This window comes from Tachyglossus aculeatus, chromosome 4 (genome assembly GCF_015852505.1).
Source record: "Tachyglossus aculeatus isolate mTacAcu1 chromosome 4, mTacAcu1.pri, whole genome shotgun sequence".
NCBI lineage: Eukaryota > Metazoa > Chordata > Mammalia > Monotremata > Tachyglossidae > Tachyglossus > Tachyglossus aculeatus.
The window spans coordinates 2971695-2995983 of record NC_052069.1 but is presented as its reverse complement, the minus strand read 5'-3'; the positions used below and the strand labels follow the sequence as shown (position 1 = coordinate 2995983).

The window sequence follows — 24289 nt, the reverse complement described above, 5'->3', positions numbered from 1 at the left end:
TGACCTCCTGCTTGCCAAATCCAACGGCTCCTACTCTATCCTAATCCTCCTCGACCTCTCAGTTGCCTTCGACACTGTGGCCCACCCCCTTCTCCTCAACACACTATCCAACCTTGGCTTCAGACTCCGTCCTCTCCTGGTTCTCCTCTTATCTCTCCGGCTGTTCATTCTCAGTCTCTTTTGTGGGCTCCTCTTCTCCCCGTCCCATCCCCTTACTGTAGGGGTTCCTCAAGGGTCAGTTCTTGGTCCCCTTCTGTTCTCTATCTACACTCACTCACTCCCTTGGTGACCTCATTCGCTCCCACGGCTTCAACTATCATCTCTACGCCGATGACACCCAAGTCTACATCTCTGCCCCTGCTCTCTCTCCCTCCCTTCAGGCTCGTGTCTCCTCCTGTCTTCAAGCCATCTCCATCTGGATGTCTGCCCGCCATCTAAAACTCAATATGTCCAAGACTGAACTCCTTATCTTCCCTCCCAAAACCTGCCCTCTCCCTGACTTTCCCATCACTGTTGACGGCACTACCATGCTTCCCGTCTCACAAACCCGCAACCTTGGTGTCATCCTCGACTCCGCTCTCTCACTCACACCTCACATCCAATCCGTCACCAAAACCTGCCGCTCTAACCTCCGCAACATCACCAAGATCCGGCCTTTCCTCTCCATTCAAACCGCTACCCTGCTGGTTCAACCTCTCATCCTATCCCGACTGGATTACTGCATCAGCCTCCTCTCTGATCTCCCATCCTCCTGTCTCTCCCCGCTTCAGGCTATACTTCATGCTGCTCCCCGGATCATCTCTGTGCAAAAATGCTCTGGGTATGTTACTCCCCTCCTCAAAAATCTCCAGTGGCTACCAATCAACCTACGCACCAGGCAAAAACTCCTCACTCTCAGCTTCAATGCTGAATGCAGAGCAGCCTCCGCTCCTCTGCCACCGCTCGCCTCCTCACTGTGCCTCGTTCTCGCCTGTCCCGCCGTCGACCCCCGGCCCACATCATCCCCCGGGCCTGGAATGCCCTCGCTCCGCACATCCACCGAGCTAGCTCTCTGAGAGCTCTCTGAGAGCTCACCTCCTTCAGGAGGCCTTCCCAGACTGAGCCCCTTCCTTCCTCTCCCCCTCCTCCTCCTCCCCATCCCCCCGCCCTACCTTCTTCCCCTCCCCACAGCACCTGTATATATGTTTGTACATATTTATTACTCTATTTTACTTGTACATATGTATGATTCTATTTATTTTATTTTGTTAATATGTTTTGTTTTGTTGTCTGTCTCCCCCTTCTAGACAGTGAGCCCGTTGTTGGGTGGGGACCATCTCTATATGTTGCCAACTTGTACTTCCCAAGCGCTTAGTACAGTGCTCTGCACGCAGTAAGCGCTCAATAAATGCGATTGAATGAATGAATGAACAAAACACTTTCATTTAATCTGTCATCACACCCTGTCAGTTCTGCTTTTCCAGCATCACTAAAATCCACCCTCTTCTTTTCATCCAAACAGCTACCACGTTACTTCAAGCACTTCTCCCATCCCACTATGACTATGGAATCAGCCTCCTTGCCGACCTCCCTGCCTCCTGTCTCTTCATCCACTTCATCCGCACTTCACTCTGCTGCCTGGATCATTTTGCTAAAAAAAACTTCATCCCATGTTTCCACACTCCCATCCACCTCCACATGAAAAAGGAAGTCATTATCATAATCGCAATCCATAATTTTTTTTAATGTCTGTCTTGCCCTCTAGATCGGAAGATCCTTTTGGGAAGGGAACACCTCTCCCAACTCTGTTGTACTATATTCTTCCGAGCGCTTAGGACAGTGCTCTGTACACAGTAAGACCTCCCGCCCCACAGCAATTGTGTATATATGTACATATTTATTATTCTACTTATTATAGTAATGCTCTGCAAATATCTATCATTCTATTTATTTATATTTATGCTATTGATGCCTGCTTACTTCCTCTGCTTTCACTCATTCATTCAATTGCATTTATTGAGCACTTACTGTGTGCAGAGTACTGTACTAAGCACTTGGGAATTTGTTTTGTTGTCTGTCTCCCTTCTAGACTGTGAGCCTGTTGTCAGGTAGGGATTGTCTCTATTTGCTGCCCAACTCATTCATTCATTCAATCGTATTTATTGAACGCTTACTTTGTGCAGAGCACTGTACTAAGCGCTTGGGAAATACAAGTTGGCAATATATAGAGACGGTCCCTACGCAACAGCAGGCTCACAGTGCTTAGGACAGTGCTCTGCACACAGTAAGCGCTCAATAAATATGACTGAATAAATGAATGAATGAATGAAAAAATACTGATTGACTGACCAAACAATATTCCCCCAATTTCAGCCACTTTTCCTGGATCAAACCAGGAGTGTGTAACAGTGATAATAATTGTTTTATTTGTTGACCACTTACTATGTGTCAGCGCTTACTATGTGTCAAACACTGTTCTAAGCGCTGGAGAAGATGAAAGATAAGCAGGTCAGACACAGTCCCTGTCCCACAAAGGGCTCACAGTCTAAACATGAGGGGAAACAGATATTCATTCATGCAATCGCATTTATTGAGCGCTTACTGTGTGCAGAGCACTGTACTAAGTGCTTGGGAAGTACAAGTCGGCAACATCTAGAGACGGTCCCTACCCAACTGCGGGCTCAGTATGTATTGAGCACTTACTGTGTGCAGAGCACTGGACTAAGGCTTAGTGGAAAGAGCCCGGGCTTGGGAGCCAGAGGTCATGGGTTCCAATCCCGGCTCTGCCACTTGTCATGGGCAAGTCACTTAACTACTCTGTGCCTCAGTTACCTCATCTGTAAAACGGGGATTAAGACTCTGAGCCCCACATGGGACAACGTGATAACCTTGTATCTATCCCGACACTCAGAACAGTGCTTGGCATACAGTAAGTGCTTATCAAATACCATCATTATTATTATTATTATTACAAAGCAATTAGCACTGTACTAAGCGCTTACTGAATCCCCACGATTGAATGAATGAATGAATGAACTTCTCTATGCCTCATTACGTCATCTGTAAAATGGGGATTAAGAATGTGAACCTCATGTGGGACTGGGATTGTCTACCCCAATTATTTTGTATGTACCCTAGTCAGTACTGGGCAAATGAGGTAACTGAGTTATGTTGCCAACTTGTACTTCCCAAGCGCTTAGTACAGTGCTCTGCACACAGTAAGCGCTCAATAAATACGACTGATGATGATGAACTGAGACACAAAAAGGTGGCAGAGCCGGCATTCAAACCCAAGTCCTCCAACTCCCAGGCCCAGCCTCTTTCCACCAAGACATGCTGCTCCTCAAGGAAATATGTGTGCATTTGAGTCACTTTATACGGTAATTTCAAAAGTATCAGTGGGGCTAGGGGAGAAAAGGTGGTTAGGAAAAAGCTTAGACGCCGTTCCTTCTGCCCCGGAATACAATCGAGAAGTCGGTCACCTGGCTATCTCCCCCCAGCCCAAGTCCTAATTTTCTCTTAAAGTATCTAACGAGGCCAGCTTTTCCTGTGTCCGGAACGGAGTACATAGGAGCTTTTGGAACTGATTTATCTCATACCTACCCCGGTGTTCGCACAGCACAGAGGAAACCAAACTCAATGACTCATCCCTCGACAGAAACCAGGCTAGACAGAAGACAGACAAAGCTCATGGAAGCAGGAACAAATCTTTCCTAAATCGAAAAGAATGTTGACTCCAGCTGTTGCTGAAGGAGGCATCCTGTCGATTAGTTCATTCATTCATTCAATCACATTTATTGAGCGCTTACTGTGTGTAGAGCACTGCACGAAGCGCTTGGGAAGAACAAGTCGGCAACATATAGAGACGGTCCCTACCCACAACAGGCTCACAGTCTAGAAGGGGGAAGACATACAATAAAATGAAGCATGTAGACAGGTGTCAAAACCATCAGAATAAATAGAATTATAGCTATATGCTCATCATTAACACAATTAATAAAATAGTAAATATGTACAAGTAAAATAAATAAAGTAATAAATCTGTTCTAGACTGTGAGCCCGTTGTTGGGTAGGGATCGTCTCCATATGTTGCCGACGTGTATTTCCCAAGAGTAAGGAGTTTTTGCCTGATGTGTAGGTTGATTGGTAGCCACTGGAGATTTCTGAGGAGGGGAGTGACATGCCCAGAGCGTTTCTGCACAAAGATGATCCGGGCAGCGGTGTGAAGTATGGATTGAAGCGAAGAGAGACAAGAGGATGGGAGATCAGAGAGGAAGCTGATGCAGTAATCCAGTAGGGAGAGGATGAGAGACTGAACCAGTAAGGTAGTGGTTTGGATGGAGAGGAAAGGGCGGATCTTGGCAATGTTGCGGAGGTGAGACCGGCAGGTTTTGGTGACAGATTGGATGCGAGGGGTGAACGAGAGAGCGGAGTCGAGGATGACAACAAGGTTGCGGGATTGTGAGACGGGACGAATGGTAGTGCTGTCTACAGTTGCGGGCATGTCAGGGAGAGGACAGGATTAGTGGTCATTCATTCATCTGATCGTATTTACTGAGTGCTTACTGTGTGCCCAGCACCGCGCTAAGCACTTGGGAGAGGACAATAGAACAATAAATGGACACATTCCCTGCCTATAACTAGCTTACAGTCAAGAGAGATCCCCACCGAATGAACAGAGTCCTGGTGTAAAACACAGCCCAGTTACAATACGTTTCCACAATAAATAATAATAATAATATTGATGTGTTAAGTGCTTACTATATGCCAAGCACTGTTCTAAGTGCTAGGGTAGATACAAAGTAATCAAGTTGTCCCATGTGGGGCTAATAGTCTTAATCCAGTGCTTAATCCAAGCAGAATTGTGCTTGGCACATAGCAAGCACTTAACAAAAACCACCATTATTATTATTAACCCTCATTTTACAGATGAGATAACTGAGGCCCAGAGAAGTGAAGTGACTTACCCAAAGTCACACAGCCTACAAGTGGCGGAGCCAGGATTAGAACCCAAAACCTCTGACTCCCAAGCCTGTGCTCTTTTCATAAAACCACCATAACCCAGACAGAGTATCAAATCACTAAAGACCACATTTCACCAAGTTGTAGTTTCTTGTACGGCATTTGCTGAGCGCTTATTACGAGCCAGGCTCTGTTCTAAGCGCGGGGTAGATACGGGTAAATCAGGTAATACAAGTTTATCTCGGACCCATGGTACGAAGCTTCTCTCCATTAGAGAGAAACAGCTAATCGGTATTAAGATCGCACCCAAACCTCGGAGATTGCCAGCCTTTTATCAAAAGCTCTGAGATCACTCATGACAAGTCAGTGAAAAAGGCGGCCCTGTTAGGTAGAGGAGCTGAAAGGATTTGTTTTAACTTGTCAACCCCAAAACGTGTCAATATCAAGTGCCTTAACGAGCAAATTTTTTTTATGGTATTTGTTACGCGCTTACTATGTGCCAAGCACTGTTCGTATGTAAGGGGCTTCCAGATGACAATAATGACGGCATTTGTTAGGCACATACTATGTGCGAAGCACTGTTCTAAGTGCTGGGGGGGAATACAAGGTGATCAGGTTGTCCCACGTGGGGCTCACAGTCTTAACCCCCATTTGACGGATGAGGTAACTGAGGCCCAGAGAAGTGAAGTGACTTGCCCGAGGTCACACAGCAGACAATTGGCGGAGCCGGGATTAGAACCCATGACCTCTGACTCCCAAGCCCGTGCCCTTTCCACTGAGCAATGCTGCTTCTCTAATGACAAGACATATCACTGTCCCCAATTTTACCCCATTTTTCTAGGCTGAATTCAGATAGCCGTAGCTCTGCTCTGGTTGGAATAATAATTCTGATACTTGTTAAGCGCTCACCATGTGCCAAGCACTTTTCTAAGTGCTGGAGTAGATACAAATTAATCAGGTTGGACACAGTCCCTGTCCCACGTGGGGCTCACACATTTAATTCAGCGCTTAGAACAGTGCTTTGCACATGGTAAGCGCTTAATAAATGCTATCTTTTAGACTGTGAGCCCACTGTTGGGTAGGGACTGTCTCTATATGTTGCCAATTTGTACTTCCCAAGCGCTTAGTACAGTGCTCTGCACATAGTAAGCGCTCAATAAATACGATTGATGATGATGATGATGATGATGATGATGATGATGATGATTATTATTAATCCCCATTTTACAGATGAGGTAACTGAGGCCAGAGAAGTTAAGTGTCTTGCCCAAGGTCACCCAGCAGATACATGGCAGAGTGGAATTAGGGAAACAGCATGGCTCAGTGGAAAGAGCCTGGGCTTGGGAGCCAGAGATCGTGGGTTCGAATCCCGGCTCCGCCACTTGTCAGCTGTGTGACTTTGGGCAAATCATGTAACTTCTCTGTGCCTCAGTTATCTCATCTGTAAAATGGGGATTAAGACTGTGAGCCCCAAGTGATTACCTTGTATCCCCCCCGAGTGCTTATAACAATGCTTGGCACATAGTAAGCGCTTAACAAATACCACTATTATTATTATTACTATTATTCACATCTCTGGGCCTCGGTCACCTCATCTGTAAAATGGGGATTAAGACTGTGAGCCCCACGTGGGACAACCTGATTACCTTGTATTCCCCCCGAGTGCTTATAACAATGCTTGGCACATAGTAAGCGCTTAACAAATACCACTATTATTATTATTACTATTATTCGCATCTCTGGGCCTCAGTTACCCCATCTGTAAAATGGGGATGAAGACTGTGAGTCCCACATGGGGCAACATGATTACCTTGTCACTACCCCAACACTTAGAACAGTGCTTGGCACATAGTAAGCGCTTAACAAAAATACCATCATCATCAACCTAGGTGCTTTTGACTCCCAGACACATATTCTATTCCCTGAGTACAGTGCTCTGCACACTGTAAGCGCTCAATAAATACGATTGATTGATTGATTGATTGACTGAGTCATGGAAAAAATGTAATTCCTTGAATTAAAAACTGGGTGGGAAAACCAAAATGAGCCCTTCTAAACCCAAAGCATCAGATCTGTTTACTGCATCCTAACATAAAACTTCAATCCTCTAGACTGTACACTCATTTATTCATTCAATCGTATTTAATGAGCGCTTACCGTGTGCAGAGCACCGTACTAAGCGCTTGGGAAGTACAATTCAGCAACAAAGAGAGACAATCCCTGCCCACAATGGGCTCACAGTCTAGAAGGGGGTAGACAGACATCAAAAGAAGTAAACAGGTATTCATTCATTCATTCAATCGCATTTATTGAGCGCTTACTGTGTGCAGAGCACTGTACTAAGCGCTTGGGAAGTACAAGTTGGCAACATATAGAGACGGTCCCTACTGTCGATAACTGTACACTGCTCTCATAAATACGATTTAAAAAATATGATTGAACGTACAGTCATTATTATTTACTGAATAAATAAGATCGAATGAATGAACTCCCATTATTATTTGTTTTCACCAGTTCATTCAATCATATTTATTGAGCGCTTACTGTGTGCAGAGCACTGTACTAAGCATTTGGGAAGTACAATTCAATAACAAATAGAGACAGTTCCTGCCCAGAATGGGCTCAAAGTCTAAGCAACGGGCTAGATAATAATAATTTTGGTATTTGTTAAGCACTTACTATGTGCCAGGTACTGTTATAATAATAATAATAATAATAATAATAATAATAATAATAATAATAATGGCATTTATTAAGAACTATGTGCAAAACACTGTTCCAAGCGCCGGAGAGGTTACAAGGTGATCAGGTTGTCCCAGGGGGTGCTCTCAGTCTTAATCCCCATTTTGCAGATGAGGCAACTGAGGCACAGAGAATCAGTGGCACCAATATAAAGAAATACAATTATGGAAATATACACCTCATTAATGTAAATAAATAGAATGATAAATATGTACAAATATACACAAGTGCTGTGGGGCGGGGAAGGGGGGTAGAGCAGAGGGAGGGAGTCGGGATGGTGGGAAGGGGAGGGGGAGAAGAGGAAAAGGGAGGCTCAGTCTAATCTCTGCTCCATCACTTATCATCATCATCATCAATCATATTTATTGAGCGCTTACTATGTGCAGAGCACTGTACTAAGCGCTTGGGAAGTACAAATTGGCAACATATAGAGACAGTCCCTACCCAACAGTGGGCTCACAGTCTAGCTGTGTTACTTGGGCAACTCAACTCCTCTGTGCCTCAGTTCCCTCATCTGTAAAATAATGATGGCATTTGTTAAGCGCTTACTCTGTGCCAGGCACTAGTCTAAGCGCTGGGACAGATACGAGGTCATCGGGTTGTCAATCAATCAATCAATCAATCAATCATATTTATTGAGCGCTTACTGTGTGCAAAGCACTGTACTAAGCGCTTGGGAAGTACAAGTTGGCAGCATATAGAGACAGTCCCTACCCAACAGTGGGCTCACAGTCTAACAGGGGGAGACAGACAACAAAACCAAACATACTAACAAAATAAAATAAATAGAATAGATATGTCCAAGTAAAATAAACAAATAAATAGATTAATAAATATGTACAAACATATATACATATATACAGGTGCTGTGGGGAAGGGAAGGAGGTAAAATGGGGGGGATGGAGAGGGGGACGAGGGGGAGTTGTCCCATGGGGGGGCTCACAGTCTTCATCCCCATTTTACAGAGGAGGTCACTGAGGCACAAAGAAGTGAACTGACTTGCCCAAAGTCACACAGCTGACAAGTGATGGGGCCGGGATTAGAACCCACGACCTCTGACTCCCAAGCCCGGGCTCTTTCCACTGAGCCACGCTGCTTGACTGTGAGCCCCACATGGGACAACCTGATGACCTTGTATCTACCCCAGCGCTTGGAACAGTGCTTGGCACATAGTAAGCGCTTAACAGATACCACTCATAATGGGCAGGGAACGGGTCTGCTAATTCTCTTTCGGAGTAATCCCTCAAGCGCTTAGAACATTTATTCATTCACTCAATCATCTTTATTGAGAGCTTACTGTGTGCAGAGCACTGTACTAAGCGCTTGGAAAGTACAATTCAGCAACAAATAGAAACAATCCCTGTCTAACAATCAATCAATCAATCAATCACATTCATTGAGCGCTTACTGTGTGCAGAGCACTGTACTAAGCACTGTACTGTAGCCTCAACAACAGGCTACAGTGCTCGGCACACGTTAAGCGCTCGATAAATACCAATCAATCAATCAATCGTATTTATTGAGCGCTTACTGTGTGCAGAGCACTGTACTAAGCGCTTGGAAAGTACAATTCAGCAACAAATAGAAACAATCCCTGTCCAACAACAGGCTACAGTGCTCGGCACACGTTAAGCGCTCGATAAGTACCAATCAATCAATCAATCGTATTTATTGAGCGCTTACTGTGTGCAGAGCACTGTACTAAGCACTTGGGAAGTACAATTCAGCAACAAATAGAAACAATCCCTGTCCAACAACAGGCTACAGTGCTCGGCACACGTTAAGCGCTCGATAAGTACCAATCAATCAATCAATCATATTTATTGAGCGCTTACTGTGTGCAGAGCACTGTACTAAGCACTTGGGAAGTACAATTCAGCAACAAATAGAAACAATCCCTGTCCAACAACAGGCTACAGTGCTCAGCACACGTTAAGCGCTCGATAAATACCAATCAATCAATCGTATTTATTGAGCGCTTACTGTGCGCAGAGCACTGTACTAAGCGCTTGGGAAGTACAATTCAGCAACAAATAGAAACAATCCCTGTCCAACAACAGGCTACAGTGCTCAGCACACATTAAGCGCTCGATAAATACCAATCAATCAATCAATCGTATTTATTGAGCACTTACTGTGCGCAGAGCACTGTACTAAGCGCTTGGAAAGTACAATTCAGCAACAAATAGGAACAATCCCTGTCCAACAACAGGCTACAGTGCTCGGCACACGTTAAGCACTCGATAAATACCAATCAATCAATCAATCGTATTTATTGAGCGCTTACTGTGTGCAGAGCACTGTACTAAGCGCTTGGGAAGTACAATTCAGCAACAAATAGAAACAATCTCTGTCCAACAACAGGCTACAGTGCTCAGCACACATTAAGCACTCGATAAATACCAATCAATCAATCAATCGTATTTATTGAGCACTTACTGTGCGCAGAGCACTGTACTAAGCGCTTGGAAAGTACAATTCAGCAACAAATAGGAACAATCCCTGTCCAACAACAGGCTACAGTGCTCAGCACACATTAAGCACTCGATAAATACCAATCAATCAATCAATCGCATTTATTGAGCGCTTACTGTGCGCAGAGCACTTTACTAAGCTCTTGGGAAGTACAATTCAGCAACAAATAGAAACAATCCCTGTCCAACAACAGGCTACAGTGCTCGGCACACGTTAAGCGCTCGATAAATACCAATCAATCAATCAATCGTATTTATTGAGCGCTTACTGTGTGCAGAGCACTGTACTAAGCGCTTGGGAAGTACAATTCAGCAACAAATAGAAACAATCTCTGTCCAACAACAGGCTACAGTGCTCAGCACACATTAAGCACTCGATAAATACCAATCAATCAATCAATCATATTTATTGAGCGCTTACTGTGCGCAGAGCACTTTACTAAGCTCTTGGGAAGTACAATTCAGCAACAAATAGAAACAATCCCTGTCCAACAACAGTCTACAGTGCTCGGCACACGTTGAGCGCTCGATAAATACCAATCAATCAATCAATCGTATTTATTGAGCGCTTACTGTGTGCAGAGCACTGTACTAAGCGCTTGGGAAGTCCAAGTTGGCAACATATAGAGACGGTCCCTACCCAACAGCGGGCTCACAGTCTAGGAGGGGGAGACAGAGAACAAAACTAAACATATTAACAAAATAACATAAATAGAATAGATATGTACAAGTAAAATAAATAGAGTAATAAATACGTACAAGCATATATACATATATACAGGCGCTCTGGGGAAGGGAAGGAGGTACCACTGATTGATTCAGCCACATCAAGTCAAAAGGGAGAAAGTTTTACTTACCACCATCCGAGACTGTTGCGGACTGAAAGAAAAAAAAGAAAGACATGAGTTATTCCACCTGGAGGAAAGGCCTGCGGAAAATCCGATCCATCTACACGACAGAGGGGAAGGGGAGCCGGGAAGTGGGCACGGCTTCTCCCCGCCAGGTATCGGGATGAACGGAGTGAGTCGACTGTTGCTTCCTTGCAGCTGTAACTGCCAGGCTGGACTCCTCCCAAACTGGTCATTTTCTCTTAAAGAAAACAGGCCTCTCCAGCTGTGACGCCGAAGCGCCGGCTTTGTAACTTTTCCACGCCAAGACGGCACACAAGCAACGTCCGTTTCCAACCGTTTTGGGAATCCGTAGGCCCTTGGGGCCTTTTTGCTAGGCCAAACCCACAAGAGGAAAAGAATACATCCTAAGAACCCATCTGCTTTGAAAGCTAGACGCCACTCCGCGTGGTTTAACTTCTCCGACATCTCCGAACGATTCCAAGGAGCGGAGTGGCCCCGGGCCCGGAATGCCCTCCCTCTGCCCATCCGCCAAGCTAGCTCTCTTCTTCCCTTCAAGGCCCTGCTGGGAGCTCACCTCCTCCAGGAGGCCTTCCCAGACTGAGCCCCTTCCTTCCTCTCCCCCTCGTCCCCCTCTCCATCCCCCCCATCTTACCTCCTCCCCTTCCCCACAGCACCTGTATATATGGATATATCGTTGTACATATTTATTACTCCATTTATTTTACTTGTACATATCTATCCTATTTATTTTATTTTGTTAGTATGTTTGGTTTTGTTCTCTGTCTCCCCCTTTTAGACTGTGAGCCCACTGCTGGGTAGGGACTGTCTCTATATGTTGCCAATTTGTACTTCCCCAGCGCTTAGTACGGTGCTCTGCACATAGTAAGTGCTCAATAAATATGATTGATAATAATAATAATAATAATAATAATGGCATTTATTAAGCGCTTACTATGTGCAGAGCACTGTTCTAAGCGCTGGGGAGGTTACAAGGTGATCAGGTTGTCCCACGTGGGGCTCACAGTCTTAATCCCCATTTTACAGACGAGGGAACTGAGGCCCAGAGAAGTGAAGCGACTTGCCCAAAGTCACACAGCTGACAAGTGGCAGAGCCGAGATTTGAACCTGTGACCTCTGACTCCAAAGCCCGGGCTCTTTCCACTGAGCCACGCTAAAGCCCGTATGTTGTAAAGATTCATTTTCTTTCGTGAACTATTCCTGTAGAGCAAATGCTGTCGCTTGGCAGGAAGGTTGAGTGGTTTTTATATTTGCCCGCAAGGCTGTTACAGCATACAACTTTTCATTTTGGCTTCCATTTGTGTTCTTCACCCCAGTTTGCTTGACAGACCATTGAGGTATTTTCCCAAAATGTAGTTTGGGAAAACTAGATTGATGATGATGATGATGATGATGTTGCCAATTTGTACTTCCCAAGCGCTTAGTACGGTGCTCTGCACATAGTAAGCGCTCAATAAATACGATTGATGATGATGATGATGATGATGATGAAGTGAAAGGCTCTGGGATTTTTTTTGCCATAAGCTACCGACTGGGAGATTCGGCATGCGGAAGCGTCATTCCGCGGGCTGCTTTGGTTTCGGGAATCTTTCTGCACCGAGGAGCTATCTGACGGATGCATCACCCGTGTGTCAAAGGGAAAGGCAGCAGCGTGGCTCAGTGGAAAGAGCCCGGGCTTTGGAGTCAGAGGTCATGGGTTCGAGTCCCGGCTCTGCCATATAATAATAATAATAATAATGGCATTTATTAAGCCCTTACTATGTGCAAAGCACTGTTCTAAGCACTGGGGAGGTTACAAGGTGGTCAGGTTGTCCCACGGGGGGGCTCACAGTCTTAATCCCCATTTTACAGATGAGGGAACTGAGGCTCAGAGAAGTTAAGTGACTTGCCCAAAGTCACACAGCCGACAATTGGCAGAGCTGGGATTTGAACCCATGACCTCTGACTCCAAAGCCCATGCTCTTTCCACTGAGCCACACTGCTTCTCTACTATGTCTGCTGTGTGACCTTGGGCAAGTCACTTAACTTCTCGGAGCCTCCGTTACCACATCTGTAAAATGGGGATGATGACTGTAAGCCCCACGTGGGACAACCTGATCACCTTGTATCCCCCCCAGCGCTTAGAACAGTGCTTTGCGCATAGTAAGCGCTTAACAAATGCCATCATCATCATCATCATCAAAGGTATTTAAAGCCACGCAGATTTATTTCTCAGATAGGAAACTATCAGATTCGGATTTAAAGGGTGGCCAACCGGAAAGCAGCTGTGGCTTAATGGAAAGACCCCGGGTTTGGGAATCAGAGGCCGTGGGTTCTAATCCCGGCTCCGCCACCTGGCAGCTGGGTGACCTTGTGCTAGTTACTTATCATCTCTGTGCCTCAGTTATCTGTGAAATGGGGATGAAGACTGTGAGGTCCACGTGGGACAACCTGATTGCCTTCTATCTCCCCCAGCACTTAGAACAGTGCTTGGCACGTAGTAAGCGCTTAACAAATACCATTATTATTATTGTTATCAAATAATCATATTTGTCCCAAAGGCAGGTTCAATTCTCCACATCCAAAATAAATAATTCAATTCGCTGCGTCCAAATATTATTATTATTATTATTATTATTATTATTATTGTTGTTATTATTATTATTGGGGTGGGGAGACCCTGACCATTCAGACGTCTTGCCCATGGAGGCCCTGGTGGGGAACTTTCCATGGCTGAATATTGCCAGCCTCTGAGTCCTCACTTCCCAAGTGGGAGTTCAGAGTTGGAGACCCAAATAATAATTAATAATAATAATTATGGTATTTGTTAAACACTTCTTATGTGGCAAGCACTGTTCTAAGAGCTGGGGAAGATACAAGGTAATCAGGTTGCCCCACGTGGGGCTCACGGTCTTAATCTCCATTATACAGACTTTATACATTATACAGACTATTATACATTATACAGTCTTTTAGACTGTGAGCCCACTGTTGGGTAGGGACTGTCTCTATATGTTGCCAACTTGTACTTCCCAAGCGCTTAGTACAGTGCTCTGCACACAGTAAGCGCTCAATAAATACGATTGATGATTATACAGATGAGGGAACTGAGGCACAGAGAAGTGAACTGGATTGCCTGAGGTCACACAGCAAACGAAGTGGCGGAGCCGGGATTAGAATCCACGTCCTTTGGCTCCCAAGCCCAGGCTCTTTCCACTTAAGCCATGCTGGTTTTCAAACGCCTCTGACCTGGAATGCCCTCCTTCTTCCTATCTGACAGACAATGACTCTCCTCCCCTGCAAAGCTTTACTGAAGGCTCATCTCCTCCCAGAGGCCTTCCCAGACTAAGCCCCACTTTTCCTCATCTCCCATTCCCTTCTACGTCACCCTGACTCACTCCCTTTATTCATCCCCCCCTCGTTGCTCATCAGTATTTACAGCCATATGTGTAATTTATCAATTTCTGTTAAAGTCTGTCTCCACCTCTAGACTGTAAAATTCTTGTGGGCAGGGAAGAAGAATAATAATAATGGCATTTATTAAATGCTTACTATGTACAAAGCACTGTTTGAAGGACTGGGGAGGTTACAAAGTGATCAGGTTGTCGCGCTGGGGGCTCACAGTCTTCATTCCCATTTTACAGATGAGGGAACTGAGGCCCAGAGAAGTGAAGTGACTCGCGCATATTCACACAGCTGACAATTGGCGAAGCCGGGTGCATGTGTGTTTATTGTTGCATTGTACTTGCCCAAACGCTCAGTAGAGTGCTCTGCAAACACCAAGCACTCAAAAAATATGACTGACGCACTTCATCCACAACTACAGGGTGTCTTGGAGGGAGCAGTGGCATTGTTATTATTATTATTATTGCTATTGCTATTTTTATTATTCACATTTTCCCCATGAAACCATGTTTCCCAGCGCTTAGTACAGTGCCTGGAACAGTGGCTACCAATCAATCTGCGCATCAGGCAGAAACGCCTCGCCCTCGGCTTCAAGGCTGTCCATCCCCTCGCCCCCTCCTACCTCTCCTCCCTTCTCTCCTTCTCCAGCCCAGCCCGCACCCTCCGCTCCTCCGCCGCTAATCTCCTCACCGTTAGGCCTCGTTCTCGCCTGTCCCGCCATCGACCCCCGGCCCACATCATCCCCCGGTCCTGGAATGCCCCCAATCCCTCTGCCCATCCTCCAAGCTAGCTCTCTTCCTCCGGTCAAGGCCCTACTGAGAGCTCACCTCCTCCAGGAGGCCTTCCCAGACTGAGCCCCTTCCTTCCTCTCCCCCTCGTCCCCCTCTCCATCCCCTCATCTTACCTCCTTCCCTTCCCCACAGCACCTGTATATATGTATATATGGTTGTACATATTTATTACTCTATTTATTTATTTATTTTACTTGTACATATCTATTCTATTTATTTTATTTTGTTAGTATGTTTGGTTTTGTTCTCTGTCTCCCCCTTCTAGACTGTGAGCCCACTGTTGGGTAGGGACTGTCTCTATATGTTGCCAACTTGGACTTCTCAAGTGCTTAGTACGGTGCTCGGCAATCAATCGATCAATCAATCATATTTATTGAGCGCTTACTGTGTGCAGAGCACTGTACTAAGCGCTTGGGAAGTACAAGCTGGCAACATACAGAGACGGTCCCTACCCAACAGTGGGCTCACAGTCTAAAAGGGGGAGACAGAGAACAAAACCAAACATACTAACAAAATAAAATAAATAGAATAGATATGTACAAGTAAAATAAATGAATAAATAAATAGAGTTATAAATATGTACAAACATATAAACATCATACAGGTGCTGTGGACACTCTGCTTACACAGTAAGCGCTCAATAAATACGATTGATTGATTGATTATTTTGTGCCAGGCACTATACCCAGCTCTCCCGAAGCAAGCATCCATGGCTCAGTGGAAAGAGCATGGGCTTTGGAGTCAGGGGTCATGGGTTCAAATCCCGGCTCCACCAAATGTCAGCTGTGTGACTTTGGGCAAGTCACTTAATTTCTCTGTGCCTCAGTTCCCTCATCTGGAAAACGAGGATTAAGACTGTGAGCCCCACATGGGACAACCTGATCACCTTGTATCCCCCCAGTGCTTAGAACAGAGCTTTGCACATAGTAAGCGCTTAATAAATGCCATCATCATCATCAAGGGTCAATAGGGATCATTCATTCGTTCAGCCGAATTTATCTTCTAGACTCTGAGCCCACTGTTGGGTAGGGACTGTCTCTATATGTTGCCAACTTGTAATTCCCAAGTGCTTAGTACAGTGCTCTGCACACAGTAAGCGCTCAATAAATACGATTGATTGATTGATTGATTGATAAGCATTGGGGTGAATACTCCTGTCAACTCTCCTTCCTGGACCTTCTTAGACCACTGCTGTCCCCATCTTCAAAGCCCTTCTGAGATCACCTTCAAGACCGTAAGCTCGCTGTGGGCAGGGAATGCTCATTCCTTCATTCTTTCAAATGTATTTATTGAGCGCTTTCTGCACGCAAAGCACTGTACTAAGCGCTTGGGAGAGTACCATTGAACAACAGACACATTCCTACCCAGGACGAGCTCACAGTCTAGAAGAAATATGGAACACTTCACCAAGTTGTGTGTCAGCCTTGCCCTAATTTTAGTATACGGGCTACCAAAGGGAGGACACGTGTCTGTTTATTGTTGTATTGTCCTCTTCCAAGCGCTCAGTACAGTGCTCTGCAGACAGCGCTCAATAAATATGACTGACTGAATGAATGAATCATCCCACCTCCAGGAAGCCTTCCCTGACTTATCTGCCCACCCTAATTTTTTCCCACCTGCTATTTCAACACTACCACGTCATCTGAATTTATTTTACTTGCACATATCTATTCTATTTATTTTATTTTGTTAGTACGTTTGGTTTTGTCTCCCCCTTTTAGACTGTGAGCCCACTGTTGGGTAGGGACCGTCTCTATATGTTGCCAATTTGTACTTCCCAAGCGCTTAGTCCAGTGCTCTGCACACAGTAAGCGCTCAATAAATACGATTGATGATGATGATCTGCGTACATAACTACTCATCTTCCCGGCTTGCACTTCATCATCATCATCATCATCATCATCAATCGTATTTATTATTCCAAATATATCTTAAAATCCTATGACTTCCTTGTTATCTATCATTTATTTTAGGGCCCGGGATCCCCGCTGGATTACATAAGCACCTTGATCATGTACGCTAATTGTACTGTATTCTACCAAGTGTTCAGTATGCTTCACTGGTCAGAAAGTTCTCAACAAATACTATCAGTTGACTGCCGAATTGTACTTTCCAGCGTTTAGTACAGTGCGTTGCACAGAGTAAGCACTCAATAAACACGAATGAAAGAATGAACATATTGACTTGAGGACAGAGATCGCTTCTACTAACTCTATTCTACTCTCTTAAGGGTTTAATAGAGTGTTCCGTACAAAGTAAGCACTCAGGGTTCATTCATTCATTCAATCGTATTTATTGAGCGCTTACTGCGTGCAGAGCACTGTACTAAGCACTTGGGAAGTACAAGGTGTACCTGATTGATAACCAAATCAAACACGATTTATTTCAAAAGCCTTAGTCCGTCCAGATTCCTTTTCTGCTAACATACAAACTGAAAAACATTCTTTCGCAAAGCTTGCCATTGTTTGGAAATAGAGAGAACTCAACACATTCCAAGAATTATTATATATAAATATATATATATATGTATATATGTGTATATATGTATATATATTTATGTATGTATATATATGTATATATGTATATATATACACACACATACATATATATTTATATTCACACATACACATATGTGCATATATGTATGCATATATGTGTAATAATAATGATAATAATGATGGTATTTGTTAAGCGCTTACTATGTGCAAAGCACTGTTCTAAGCTCTGGGGTGATACAAGGTGATCAGGTTGTCCCACGTGGGACTCACGGTCTTCATCCCCATTTTCCAGATGAGGGAACTGAGGCCCAGAGAAGTGAAGTGACTTGCCCAAAGTCACACAGCTGACAAGTGGCGGGGCCGGGATTTGAACCCATGACCTCTGACTCCAAAGCCCAGGCTCTTTCCACTGAGCCATGCTGCTTATGTGTGCATATAATATATACAGTATACATACATGTATGCATATATATTCACATACACAAATATACACATATATGTGTATACTGTATATATGATACACACACACACATATACATATATGTGAGTATGCTGTATATAATATATGTGCACACATATATACACATATATGCATACATACTTATACACACATACACATATGAACCTGTATATATGTTTGTACAGATTTATTACTCTAGTAATTTTACTTGTACATATTTACTATTCTACTTATTTTGTTAATGATGTGCATCTAGCTTTATTTCTTTTTATTCTGATGACTTGACACCTGTCCATATGTTTTGTTTTGTTGTCTGTCTCCCCGTTCTAGATGTGAGCCCGTTGCTGGGTCAGGACCGTCTCTATATGTTGCCAACTTGTACTTCCCAAGTGCTTAGTACAGTGCTCGGCACACAGTAAGCGCTCAATAAATACGATTGAATGAATGAATGAATATACTGTATTCATTCAATCATATTTATTGAGTGCTTACTGTGTGCAGAGCACTGTACTAAGCGCTTGGGAGAGTACACTCTAACAGACACATGCCCTGCCCACAACGAGCTTACAGTCTAAAGGGCCTCCACGAAACCCTCTCCCCTGACCCACGTCCTACCTCTGTCCTGGAATGCCATCCCTCCTCACATAATAATAATAATAATAATAATAATAATAATAATAATGGTGGCATTTATTAAACACTTACTATGTGCAAAGCACTGCTCTAAGCACTGGGGAGGTTACAAGGTGATCAGATTGTCCCTCGGGGGGTTCACAGTCTTAATCCCCATTTTCCGGATGAGGGAACTGAGGCCCAGAGAAGTGAAGTGACTTGCCCAAAGTCACACAGGTGACACTTGGCAGAGTGGGGACCCATGACCTCTGACTCCAAAGCCCGGGCTCTTTCCACTGAGCCACGCTGCTTCAGTGCTCTGCACACAGTGAGCGCTCAAACCATACGACTGAATGAATGAACAATAAACGGTGACAATCCCTGCCCATAAGGAGCTCAACAGTGTAGACGTGGGGAGACAGACGACGCTACAAATAAATAAATGACAGATACGGACATAAGGGCCGTGGGGTTGTAGGGGGAATGAGGAAAGGGAGCAAGTCAGGATGATGTGGAAGGGAGTGGGAGATGAGGAAAAGTGGGGTTTAGTCAGGGAAGGCCTCTTGGAGGAGACGGGCCTTCAGTAAGGCTCTGAAGGGGGGAAGAATCATTGTCCGGCGGATGTGAGAGGCAGTGTGGCTCTGTGGAAAGAGCACAGGCTTTGGAGTCAGAGGTCAGGGGTTCAAATCCCGGCTCTGCCACTTGTCAGCTGTGTGACTTTGGGCAAGTCACTTCACTTCTCTGCGCCTCAGTTACCTCATCTGTAAAATGGGGATGAAGACTGTGAGCCCCACGCGGGACACCCTGATCACCTTGTAACCTCCCCAGCGCTTAGAACAGTGCATTGAGCCCACTGTTGGGTAGGGACCATCTCCATATGTTGCCAACTTGTACTTCCCAAGCGCTTAGTACAGTGCTCTGCACACAGTAAGCGCTCAATAAATACGATTGAATGAATGAATGAATGCACTGCCCATAGTAAGCGCTTAATAAATGCCATTATTATTATTATTATAGTAAGCATTCAACAAATACGATTCAATTGAATTGAATTGAACTGGGAGTCACAAGGATCTGGGTTCTAATTCCAGCTCCGCCACATGTCTGCTGTGTGATCGGGGGCAAGTTACAGCACTCTTCTGTGCCTCAGTTACCTCATCTGTAAAATAGGGACTGCGCTTGTGTATTCTACGTGCGACAGGGACTAGGTCCAGCCCAATTAGCTAGTACCTTTCCCAGCGCTTAGTACAGTGTCTGGTATACAGTAAGCACTTTATAAAGCACTTTTTTAATGGTATTGATGCCTGTCAACTTGTTTTGCTTTGTTGTCTGTCTCCCCCTTCTACTGTGAGCCCGTTGTTGCGTACAGATTGTCTCTATCTGTTGCTGAATTGAATTTTCCAAGCACTTAGTACAGTGCTCTGCACCCAGTAAGCGCTCAATAAATATGATTGAATGAATGAATGAATGACTAAATATCTCAAACAAATAGAGAAGCAGCATGGCTCAGTGGAAAGAGCATGGGCTTTGGAGTCAGAGGTCATGGGTTTGAATCCTGGCTCAGCCATTTGTCAGCTGTGTGACTTTAGGCAAGTCACTTAATCAATCAATCAATCGTATTTATTGAGCGCTTACTGTGTGCAGAGCACTGTACTAAGCGCTTGGGAAGTACAAGTTGGCAACATCTAGAGACGGTCCCTACCCAACAGTGGGCTCACAGTCTAGAAGGGGGAGACAGAGAACAAAACATATTAACGAAATAAAATAAAATAGAATAGAGATGTACAAGTAAAATAAATAAATAAATAAATAGAGTAATAAATACGTACAAACATATATACTCAGTTGCCTCATCTGTCAAATGGGGATTAAGACTGCGAGCCCCCTGTGGGACAACCTGACCATCTTTTTTTTTTTTAATGGCATTTATTAAGCGCTTACTATGTGCAAAGCGCTGTTCTAAGCGCTGGGGAGGTTACAAGGTGATCAGGTTGTCCCACGGGGGGCTCACAGTCTTAGTCCCATTTTACAGATGAGGTCACTGAGGCCCAGAGAAGTGAAGTGACTTGCCCAAAGTCACACAGCTGACAACTGGCGGAGCCGGGGTTTGAACCCATGACCTCTGACTCCACTTTTCCACTGAGCCACGCTGCTTCTCTCATCTTGTGACCTCCCTAGCGCTTAGAACAGTGCTTTGCATATAGTAAGTGCTTAATAAATGCCATTATTATTATTATTATAAATGCCATTATGATGATTATTATTATTGTTATCATAAATAGAACAAATTCGGTAACGAAAGCTCCCCTGACCAACCGACAGCTGCGATGTTGAAGCAAAGAACGCAGAGTGTTTCAAGGAAACGCCTCACGTTTAATTTGGTGCGCAGAACAACGCGTTTTAATAACTAATTTGTTTTCCGATCCTCCGTTTTTTAGGATTCTCCCCAGATTCCCACGTCCGTCACTTCCACAGAGAAGGGACCGTCACGAAACCAGTCAGTGGGAAAACTTTCTCGCGGTTCGCCCACTTTCATGGTCATGATTTAAATTAACACCACCGCCTTGGAAGTGACTTCCAAAGCCCGAAGGTGACACTTTGAGAGTTGATTTTACGTGAAATAACTCTTTGTTACCGAGAAACACAGAGAGGCAGAAGACATTCCTCGGGTTGTTCAAAGCTTTGAACAACTTGAGAGTTTAGCTGAAACTTGTCGAGATCTGCCCTCGCTCGGAAGTTGCGCGATTACATGGGGCAAGTCGCTACAAAATGTTGTACTTTTAAGAAAATCCCTTCGGTCGGATTTATTGAGCGCTTACTGGGTGGAGAGCACTGTACTAATAATGATACACATTTTTGCACTGGGGTTCGTTTTGCTACCTAGAATTCATTCATTCAATTGTATTTATTGAGCATTTACTGTGTGCAGAGCACTGGACTAATAATGATACACATTTTTGCACTGGGGTTCGTTTCGCTACCTAGAATTCATTCATTCAATTGTATTTATTGAGCACTTACTGTGTGCAGAGCACTGGACTAATAATGATACACACTTTTGCACTGGGGTTCGTTTTGCTACCTAGAATTCATTCATTCAATTGTATTTATTGAGCACTTACTGTGTGCAGAGCACTGGACTAATAATGATACACATTTTTGCACTGGGGTTCGTTTTGCTACCTAGAATTCATTCATTCAATTGTATTTATTGAGCACTTACTGTGTGCAGAGCACTGGACTAATAATGATACACATTTTTGCACTGGGGTTCGTTTTGCTACCTAGAATTCATTCATTCAATTGTATTTATTGAGCACTTACTGTGTGCAGAGCACTGGACTAATAATGATACACATTTTTGCACTGGGGTTCGTTTTGCTACCTAGAATTCATTCATTCAGTTGCATTTATTGAGCACTTACTGTGTGCAGAGCACTGGACTAATAATGATACACATTTTTGCACTGGGGTTCGTTTTGCTACCTAGAATTCATTCATTCATTCATTCAATCGTATTTATTGAGCGCTTACTGTGTGCAGAGCACTGTACTAAGCGTTTGGGAAGTACAAGTTGTCAACAAATAGAGACGATCCCTACCCAACATTCATTCATTCATTCAATCGTATTTATTGAGCGCTTACTGTACAAACATATATACATACAGCAAACATATAGACATACAAGCACTTAGTGGTCGGGACACTATGAGCGCTCAATAAATGCCACCGCATCAAAAACCGGTCTCATTACTTATCTCGCCAGCTTCCTGCTGATGATATAATGGGCGCATTTTTTTATTATTAGCTTCGGTGCCTGTGGCGAGACCCGCTTAATTTCATCTGGGGAGATTCATAATTCATAATAATTCATAATAATTCATTCATTCAATCGTCTTTATTGAGCGCTTACTGTGTGCAGAGCACTGGACTAAGTGCTTGGGAAGTCCAAGTCGGCCACGGCTAGAGACGGTCTCTACCCGACAGCGGGCTCACAGTCGAGGAGGAGGAGACAGACAACAAAACCAAACATACTAACCAAATAATAATAATAATAATAATGGTATAAAGCGCTTTCTATGTGCAAAGCAACAAAATAAAATGAATAGAATAAATATGTACAAGTAAAATACACCATCTTGACATTTTTCGCCTTTTGAGAAGCGGGCCGAAATCCCCCCGCGAGCTGCCGAAGCCGAATAAATTGCAAATAAAAATCACAGTCAGGCTTGCTTTTGTCTATGTTTGAATTTTAGGGAGTTAGAGCTACTTCATAATAATAATAATAATAATAATAATAATAATAATAATAATAATAATAATAATAATAGCATTTGTTTAGCGCTTACTATGTGCAAAGCACTGTTCTAAGCGCCGGGGAGGTTACAAGGCGATCAGGTGGTCCCACGGGGGGCTCACAGTCCTCATCCCCATTTAACAGATGAAGGAACTGAGGCCCAGAGAGGTGAAGCGACTTGCCCAAAGTCACCCAGCTGACAGCCGGCGGAGCTGGCATTTGAACCCATGACCCATGTAGAATTGTTACACGAGGACGCTTAGTACAGTGCTCTGCACACAGTAAGCGCTCAATAAATACGATTGATGATGATGACGCAAACCTACACTGGGATTCATCCTATTCGAATCAGGATGATGACTATCTGGATTTGGTTCAACCCGGAATAGGTTTTTCACCATTTTTGGTCTTGAAGAGACAACACATTCGGAGAAACCCCGCGTGGTTCCAAGTTTTTGTTTGAAAGTTCCCAAATGATTATTCTAGTGTTGTTACGAGCTGTTCTGAAACGTCCCATTAAAAAAGAAACACCAGATAATGACCATAAAAGACTTGAACTCTTAACATTTCACTTCTAGGATTTGAACAAACCTTCAGAGAATTATTTGCATTCTGAGAGAGGATTTATATGGGCATTTTATAAAAATCCTCGGGACAGCTGTGAAAATTCAAAGCGATCCAGGCATTGAACTGGGACAGTGAAGCTAAACGCTGTCACGGAACTGCCATAAACAAAGCAGGAGGATAATAATAATAATAATAATGGCATTTATTAAGCGCTTACTATGTGCAAAGCACTGTTCTAAGAGCTGGGGAGGTTACAAGGTTATCAGGTTGTCCCACGGCGGGCTCCCAGACTCCATCCCCATTTTGCAGATGAGGTAACTGAGGCCCAGAGAAGTTAAGCGGCTTGCCCAAAGTCACAGAGCTGACAGCTGGCGGAGCCGGGATTGGAACCCACGACCTCTGACTCCAAAGTCCGGGCTCTTTCCACTGGGCCACGCTGCTTCAATGTGGGTGTGGGTTGAGCCCAAGAACCACAGTCTACAAATGCTGACTCAGAGGACCTGGGTTCTAATCCTACCTCCGTCACCTGCCTGCTGTGACCTTGAGCAAGTCACTTCTCTGTGCCTCAGTTTCCTCAACTGTAAAATGGAGATCCAAGACCTGCTCTCCCTCCTATATGACCGTGGGCCCCAGGTGGGACAGGAACTGTGCCCC

General features: G+C 44.3%; 1 protein-coding gene across 1 annotated transcript in view; it reads right to left on the bottom strand.

The window, feature by feature from the left end:
- Positions 1-24289, bottom strand: part of RGS12 (regulator of G protein signaling 12) — a 294613-nt gene that overhangs the window by 137276 nt on the left and 133048 nt on the right. The window contains 1 exon segment of the mRNA XM_038745771.1: positions 11015-11036. Coding sequence (XP_038601699.1) covers positions 11015-11036 — 22 coding nt within the window.